We start from the raw sequence: 9,527 nt of genomic DNA on the forward strand, positions 1-9,527 counted from the left end.
TGACAAAATTTGAAATATTTCTTTGTCCTTTTGGCACATATATGCTTCAAGGGCATATACAAATCACAGATTAATTATTTTTTTGCATTTTACAAAGAATAGAGCATTTGCTATAGAAAATAACGGATTTAAGACAGCTCTGCTTACATCTTAGAAAACTGATTTTGTCTGTGAACAGCTTTGGGTTTCAGTTTCAGGGCTAAAGCCTTAAGATTTTCTGTTTTTGAAAGAATCTAGTTTCAGTATTGTTTTCAGTATTTTGGCTATGTACATCTGGTCAAGCTTTGTTCCCACATCACAGCAACTAAATTACATGCAGTGACTCAGTTTTGTACTTAAAGACTGAACTAGGTCTTTATAAGCACAACTAAATTAAAATTAAACTATGCATGGGCAACAGACAAAAAAAATCCCTGAAATATTTTGATGTGATAGTGTATTAATGGACTCAGATCTCAGTTTTAGTCTCATATTAAAGCAGTTAATAGATCAGCATTTTACCATCGTAAGAATATCAGTAAGATTAGAAATTTTCAGACTAAACCAGACCTGGAGCAACTTATCCATGCCTTTATTTCTAGCATTGATTACTGTAATGGTCTCTTAGCTGGACTTCCACAAAAGACCATTAAACAGCTTCAGCTGATTCAAAATGCAGCTGCCAGAGTTCTCCCCCAAGCCTCAAATCCTTACCCTGGAGACCAGTCTGTTACAGAATAGACTTTAAGGTGTTGTTACTGGTCTATAAATGTCATAATGGGGTAGGACCAGTGTATTTATCAGATCTGCTACAGAGATATGAGCTGAGCAGAGCTCTCAGATCTTTAGGAAGTAGTCAGTTAGTCCTGCCTCAGGAGAAAACTAAACATGGAGAAGACCGTTTAGCTCCTATGCTGGAATAAATGGAATGGAACCAGTTGACTGAGAATATTAGAAGAGCCCTGAATTTAGACACTTTTAAAACAAGATTTAAAACATTCCTTTTTGAGCAGCTTACAGTACTTTATATTCTGTAATGGCACTTTGGTTCTTTTCTTTCATTGTATCATTTTTAAACTGTTTTAATCATTTTTATCATGTTTTCTTTTAATCTTTTTTATGTATTTCCTTTTATTGCACCATTTTAATTGAACTTCATTATTTTTATTCTTGCTTTTAATTTAACAATGTTTTCTGTAAAGCACTTTGAATTGCTCTTGTAATGAAAAGGTGCTCTATAAATAAACTTGCCTTGTCTTTTAAGAAGTTTTAGCTCTACACACCAATGAGCCAGGCACAGCATAACAGGCTAACAGAATATCAGTCCACATACCAAAAATATTCAGCCATCAGTGTCCTGTAGGCAGCATAGTGTGACCACTGACAAAGAACTAAAGAATGACTAGCAGAAACTGTGCAGCAACAGAGCGTCTATGAGGTGGACGATGTAGGTGTTTCTAATAGAGTGGCCCAAGATTGAGCACGGTATTTAAAAACTTCAGCAGCACTGGTGTGTTTAAAGTGTTACAGAAAGGAAAACATAAGCACTGTTGTACTTTGACCCCTGGAGCTGCACAATATAATGATAAATAAACTGTCACAACCACAATGACATGACATAACCTAAAACAGCCCACACTTGCAGCCTGTGATGCTCAACTTTATCACATTAGTAAGAAAGCTGCAGCAGCAAGCCAGGATACAACTCACAGCCATTCCTGATACAAAGAGCTCTCCTGATAAACTGCACCAAAGATCTGCATTTATTTACTTTTAGTGTTGGTTTCTACTATGTAGTAGAGAGTTGAATTCTGTGGAAAAACCCCAAGCAATTTCAGATTTAAGCTAAAAACCTGGCAAGCTAAAAACCTATAATTTTCCCTACACTCTTACAGCTAGGTATGCAGTAGTTTAAAGACATGAACCAGGACGATGCAAGAGACACACATTCTCAGATTTGACACCATTTTAGGTTGAAATCTTATTCAACTTTGGTGTTTAAAGACAACGTGTGTCTTAATATCATAACAGAAAAAAATAACATGCATTTGTGCAAAACTGTGATCTTAAAAGACATTCAGCTGGGCTCTAAACAACCTCTAAACATACATCAAACATCTATTCTGTAAAAACAGAGCAATTACTTTATATTGAAATGAACCAGACATTAATTACACCCCAAACTTGTTTTAGATCTAAAATACTATACAAGTAGTTCTGATCATTTACATATCACAATAGTAGAGGAAGACAAAGAGCACATATGATACAGTTTAAATGATTAAGCTTTTCTGAGCTCCAATTCTGTCATTGCAAATCATTACACTCTTAACTGAAGATATATTAGTAGCATGACACAGCCAAGATCAAGACAAGCTTGAGATTAGTCATTTCCTACTGAAAATGATGTTAGCGGTACAACGCATCCTCATGTGGAACCTGACGACAGCAACACAAAGTCAATCATTGATAAGGTGGAGGAGGGTGGGGTTTAATGCAATCACTACTAGCAAGTTTGACTTCTCTTCCAGAGCTTAAGCCCCAACACACCAAATCAATACAAGACCATATGAGGTTAGGCATCATTAATCTCACTCCTGCAGACGCGGCAGTGCAGCTAAAGTTCTCATCACAATTTGGCAATGGCCCAAATCACAGCTCACTGATATTCAGAAGGATTACATGCAACCTAATCTGCAGTGGATACACAAAAGCTTACTACTCAACACACAATGCATACACAGACAAGTAACAAATGGACAGTGTCTTGATTAGCACACAATCATGCAGCAGCAGAAAGGCAAGACATTACACCAGCAGTATAGCAGTCCTGGAATTATCTGAACAGTATAGTCTACAGAGTTTCTTCCTGGAGGACAATTTAATGCACACAACACGTATGACACTTATGATATGGCTAAAATACTAAAATATAACTTCAAGATTTTATTTTTTACAATATACAGTGCAACCATATTTAAATTTCCCCTCATATATATAAGTTGACAGAGACATAAAAGAAACATCAGTCCCTCATTTACAGATATACTCCTAATAAATATGAAAACAAAGATCATTATTCAACAACAAAAATAAATAAATGTATCAATGAAAGTGTAATTAAAATAAAAGGAAATGAAGAATGCCAAAACAATAAATAAATAAATAAATAAATGACTTAATATGGGACATAAAACCTTTTTTTTTTAGGGGGGGGGGGGGGTTATATAGTAATTTATAAATTCATGCATATTTTTTATTTGTGCATTTATTTGTTACTCATTTATTTCTGTGTTACTTCCTATTTATATTTATTCCTATAATTTTTTTTGTATTTATATTTTTAACTTTATTTATTATTTACTCTTTTTTCATCTATTTATTTCTGCATTTCCACCTAAATATATATGCTAATGAAGGGGGCGTGTTTTTCAAGTTCAGACTTAGCAATCAAGTCCAGAACACAGCAGTTGATTCTAACTGATGTGTCTGAGAGCACAAACAAAGTTGGTGTCGGATTTGCTAAGAGAAGAAGCTGCTCGCCTCAATAAAATGGAGCAATGTATGTATCCACTTGTTAAGTGTGATGCCACGCCATTTCATGGGTCCAGTCGCACCTTCGGTCCTGTGTCATACGTTCACAGACATGTGTTTACTGTTTGAACAAAAGTAGAATGCCTTAAATCATGTGAACGCAGATCAGGATTTTTCAATACAGGGGTTTCGATATGATACAAGCTGTGATCCGAATACATTAAGAGTTTATTTTAAAAACCATCTGCAGAGCAGGACATAGTTCTGAAGCATGCTGTAGTTTCATGCGACATCCAGTGGCACAGTGTGTACTAGGAATACTATGTTACTATGACGACGCCAGAGAAGTGTTTAGAGCTACTGGGGAAACAACGCCACGCTATTGTTGTGGTTAGCCTGTTGTTCTGTATATTTGAGGTCACACAACTATGGAGACGGTGTGAGACAGAAACACGCAACTCTCTCTCAGCCCGAGCGAGGGGCAGAAACTGCAGTTCTCCGAAATAGAGAAACTGCTTCTCATTGGTTGTCGCATTTATTTAGCCAATCAGCAGCCAATGGAGTCACAGTCCCTCCTACAGGGGGTTGATTTGCTGCGGCGCTGAGAGCAGCAGGTCAGTGCTGAAAAACTGGGAACTTAAAGCTCCGCATTTAGATAGAGCTTATGTTAGAACTATGTCCCCTTATATAAGCCAATACTGACGCCATATATAGGCCAATATTGAGATGCTGTAGACAATATACCTGTACTTCATTCACTGCTGATGTAGCTTTACACATATGAAAGGAACATTTCTCAACCTGCCTTTTAAAATCAATCTATGTAAATGTAATACATTTTAAACTGTAGGTTTATTTGTAAGCATTAGTGGATATGCACTAATGAAAATAAGCAATAAAAGCAATAGCCCCTATGGTCACAACAGAGTAGTTGTTGCAGTTAATATACCAAATACACAATTATCACTTTGTTGTATCACTCTTTGACAATTCTTTAGTGACAGAAAATAAAAAATAAACACAAATACAAGGCCTCACAGAGTTTATTCTCCAATAACCCCAGGCTCTGGCTTCGAAGAATCTGATCACAAGGAAAGCCTGGAATAACCTATTACATAAACTGCAGGCCATTTGGCTGTGAGCGAGTGAGGGAGTGGATGAATTAATTAATTGATTAATTTCTTCTGTATACCACTTATTAGCCCACCAGCAGCACGTCAGACACTCAGCGTTAGGTTTTAATGGATAAGGGCTTTAGGAGCCCATATCACTGAGAACTAAAACACATTTTGGAATAAATATGTCTCATGTACTGTGTGAAAAAAAAGTTACATGTTTCAAAAGGTCAAAAAAAGGGCAGTCAATCCAATTAAACTTATGTACCTGCTTTATGGGTTTTAGCTCATAAAACAATACAAATGACATAAAGTGGACTACAGAGGAACATATTATTAGGACAATGGAAGATATGGGCACTTCAATTAACAGTTCATTCCTTATTGGGTTATTTTTTCCATTGCATGTACTTTAATGGTGCACTAGTGTTCATTTCTAACAGTAGTTTGACCGGAGGAGGATGGGTCCCCTTGAGAGTCTCGGTTTCTCCCAAGGTTTCTTCCTCCAGTCTAGAGGGAATTTTTCTAGCCACAGTCTTTCCGCTTCCACTTACTCATATGGGGTTTTTCTGACCCACATTATCTATTCTGATACCAACTCTCCGATGCTGCTTTGTGATAACAGTTGTAAAAAACACTATATAAATTCATTGTGATTTAGTGATTGATTGATTGCACTAGGAAATGTCACGTCACTGCCTGTGTGTTACTGTAGTTCACACACCTGCCAGAAGTTACCCATCCCGAATCCAACGAGCGTACAATCCACAACATCAAATACACTCTGTTCAGAATACAGATTTCCACTAGGCATTTTCAGGCACAGAATATATATATATATATATACACACACACACACACGAGGTGGACATCTATATATTGAATATATATTTTTTACAAAGGAAAAAAATAAATAATTAGCTGTAGTGCAGTGGTGTGTGTGGAATATTTAATATGGATTGTTATAAGTTACAGTTCTGATATATTTCTTTATGGCACACAATTGTTGCATTGTGCAACTGTGTCAGTGTCACGTTTACTAGCAATATACTATGTCCCAGACACCTGGGCTGTGCGAGACAATTTGGTTTCTAGTGTAAAGGCAGTGGTAAAGTAAGGTTAACTCTTCCATGCAGCCTGGTAATGTTGACGTGTGCATTTCAGGTCCCGTTTGGTCATCAAACAGAACTTCTTGGAAATGTCCGTTTCACCTTTAAAAGGTGCAGCAGTGAATTTTACCTTCTGTACCGTTTGAGACTTCTGAGTCGAAAATGAAAATTCGTGTAAGAAGCCAGCTTTAGCCTCGCATTTCGGTTTGCAGTGTATATTTGCGAATTATCTAAGGTGAAGAAAGAGCGTTTATTGTGAAACGCTTACAACATATTTTATTTCAACATATTAACTTTTTGGTTGCGATCTGCAAAAGTTACGTTCAAACAAAGTGAGTAAATGTTACGCTCCATTGAACTGAAGCTGCAACGCACTTTTGAGCTGCTGCACCATTTAAGGTGGAAGGGGAAACTGGAAGAAGAAGCCAAACTCAGACTTATTCACTCACCACAGGTAGTACCTCGTTCCGTTTCTTCGGCGGTGGATATTCGCATTCAGTGGGGTAAATACCACAGAAAGCTCCTGGATTTGCCTAGTCCGTGGCTAGTTAACAGGCGTCGTTTAGAATCTAAAACTAACGTTGGAAGTAGGGCTAAGACGCCAGCTAGCTGTGGAGCTAAATATAAGCTACGTGGCTCGCTGCTGTTAGCTAAACCCCGACTGTTCGAATTAGCTGCTAACGTAACGCAGCTCGAGCAGCTTTAACTGTGCACGGACTCGAGAGCAGGACATTGTCCAGTCGTTATTACCAAGAATAAAGGTCGAAATTTGTCAGCGAGTCACGTCCTCTCCAAGACAAACCAACGTTCCCCAACTGTTCCTGTCACTTTTCAAACTCAGCCTCCATCTGAACGTACGCTGGTCTCTTTAACCATTTGGACAAGCGCCATCATTTTCCTTCAAGAATGTACACAATCCTATCGCGCATGCGTAGTTGACCTAGCTACCTTGGGTCGAGGCTCAAATAGACACCTGCTCCCTATATAGTATTATAAAATGTAGCTTTTCACACCCCAGTAATGCAGTTTTCTTCAAATAGAGATTTGTACAGACGTATCCTGTATCCAAATACCACTCTGTAAAACATATTATGCACGGTTTGTTTGCTGCACACACAATTTTAAAGTATGTTTAGTGCACTACTTAGGGAGTAGGGTGACATTTGAAACTAAACCCTAGTTTTGTACTCAAGGCCACTCATACTTTCAGCTTTGTTCCACAAATCAGGTAATTCAGCTCATTTCAAAGGGACTGCCACGGGTTTTTCTAAACAGTCTACACAGGAATTTCAGCATAACACATCCCTTCGTGTAAACGAAAGCCCGTTTCTGACACATACAAAATTTTATGTAAGTTTCAATATTAAGTCTCAATATTTCCAGATACTATCTCGTTATTTTAGATGTCGTAGAATCTCAAAATAGAGTTTCTCAAAATAATGAGATGTCATCTCAACTTAATGAGATACTATCTCAATATATTCACTTTGTATCTCAAAATAATGAGATAGAATCTCAAAACATTGAGATAGCAACTTACATAATAATGAAAACAATGCTCTTACTTTCTGTGAATTAGGTTTAGAAGCAATATTCAGTTCCCATCAGAGGGAAGTCCACAAATATGATTCCCTTAATTCTCAAATTTCACATCAGATCAGATTCCTTTACTGTGACCCCTTCTCAGTAACTTAAGCCAGAAATATTTCCAAGAATAAAAGAAAAAAAAAAATATATATATATATATATATATATATATATTTTTTTTAACTAAGTTTATGATCATGAATGGAGTTAGGTTTTGAATCTAATAAGTGGAATGAGGGAGACCTTGGCCTCCGCACATTTGAATATTTGATATTTAATTGATTCATTTATGATACAGGATACTATATTCATCATCATCAATACCCCATCACGAGCAGCAGGTATGGTATTTGCCTCAGTTGTAATGAGTTTATAAATGTGGTGTTTTAATGAACAGAGATAATGGCCGGAATGGAAATCTGTTTATATAACCTCAAGGTATAGCTTTCATATTGATAGGCTTAGTCAGGTGTTCGTATAAAATGCATGTGTTACCGAGAATGACCAGTAGGTGGAGCCTCAAGTAAATACTTTGAAGGAAAACTTTTATAAATCTCCATCTCTGTATGTGGCTGTCAATAAATCGTTACCCAATCGTGGCAAAACAGCAATGTGCCATTTTGAATAAGGTGTCTTTTTTGTAACAAATATTTTATTTATTTATTTATTTACTAATTCTCTGTAACATTTCTAGAGCCTACCCAGAGTCACTGGGGGCAAGGCAGGAACACACTTTAGACAGAGTGCCAGTCCAGCACAGAACATCACCCATTCAGACATTCACTCTGACACCTATGGACAATTTCACACAGTAAGTTCACCTACCAATATGTGTTTTTGAATCATGGCAGGAAACTGGAGCACCCAGCAAGAAACCTTCACTGTCAGGGGAACACACTAAAATCCTCACAGACCGTGACCCATGGCAGGGAATGAACCCACAACCCCAGAACCCTGGACATTAATGCAACCTGTTGGTGCCACCATCCTGCCTAACCTACTAATAGTCCTATTAAATATATACTTTGTATATAACATTCCTGATATTTACAGGTAATGTACAGACTATACATCATATATACAGATGTCAGAAATAAGCCATAAAATATGTGTGCATTTAAAGATAGCAACATTTTGAAAAATGTCTTGATAATTCTGATGAAGTGTAAACAGGATCATTCAGAGTATGCTGATGTGAAATGTCTCTTTGTAAAGTAACTGCCTCGGATTTCTTTAAAATGTTGTTGATGGAACATTAGAGAGGTCATAATTTCTAGAATAAAAATTAAGCCATTTCCCCCTATTGATTGACACCTGAATGTGACAGCTCATGTGTTTTGAATTTGTATTAGGATTCTGTAAATGTGTAGGTTTGATTGAGATATAATTTTATACAGTATTACAGCAATAAATACATTTCTTTTGAATCTGAATCTAAATTGAATAAAAATAAAACTGCACACCTCTCAGCGTTAAATATCAGTTTGCTTCACAATGGCCACACATCGAATCTCATGAATATTGTTTGTTTCCCAAATAGAAGGAAACTCCAAATTGTTATCATAAATATTTTATTGATCAATTTTGTTTCAGTCCATATAACATTAAGCAATACACTTCTGTCAAAAACACAGCTGTAAATCTTTGCTTGAGTTCACCTCTCATTCTGTCAACAAAGAGGTTATTAGGTTATTTTGATCTTGATATTTTTGCTAATTTAATATTAATTAATTCATTGTCTCTAAGCGCTTATCCAGTTCAGGGTCACGGTGGGTCTGGAGCCTATCCAGAATCACTGTGTGCGAGGCAAGAAAACACCCTGCAGGGGGTGCCAGAGGGTGTGACACACACTCACTCCTACGGACACTTCTGAGTCGCCAATCCACCTTCTAACGTGTGTTTTTGGACCGTGTGAAGACACTGGAGCACCCGGAGGAAACCCACGCGCACTCAGGGAGAACACACCAAACTCCTCACTGACAGTCACCTGGAGCTGTACTCAAACCCACAACTTCCAGGTCCCTGGAGATGTGACAGAGACACTACCTGCTGCGCCACCGTGCCACGCTTATTTAATTATAAACATACACAAGATAAGATGTAAAATATCATATGGCAATCCATTAGAGCTTCACATAGGGCCCACCGTACTCTCTTCCTACCAGCAGCCACACAATTTCTATTGTTCCAATCCTACAGCTAC

The 9,527-nt window shown here is 37.4% G+C and overlaps 1 protein-coding gene across 3 annotated transcripts in view; it reads right to left on the reverse strand.

Annotated features, from left to right (window-relative positions):
- Positions 1 to 6,643, reverse strand: part of fndc3a (fibronectin type III domain containing 3A) — a 67,817-nt gene extending 61,174 nt beyond the window's left edge. Inside the window, exon 1 of one of the 3 annotated variants that reach the window (XM_066665819.1) lies at positions 6,199 to 6,643. Coding sequence is in view for 1 of the 3 variants with exons in the window: in XM_066665801.1 (XP_066521898.1) it covers positions 1,313 to 1,329 (17 nt within the window). In the remaining 2 variants the exon portion in view is untranslated. Of the gene's footprint in view, positions 1 to 1,312; positions 1,345 to 6,186 lie in introns of those variants that run through there. The other 2 variants (XM_066665810.1, XM_066665801.1) reach the window with 2 other exon arrangements.
- Between the last annotated feature and the right edge of the window lie 2,884 nt (positions 6,644 to 9,527).

This window comes from Hoplias malabaricus, chromosome 1 (assembly GCF_029633855.1).
Source record: "Hoplias malabaricus isolate fHopMal1 chromosome 1, fHopMal1.hap1, whole genome shotgun sequence".
NCBI lineage: Eukaryota > Metazoa > Chordata > Actinopteri > Characiformes > Erythrinidae > Hoplias > Hoplias malabaricus.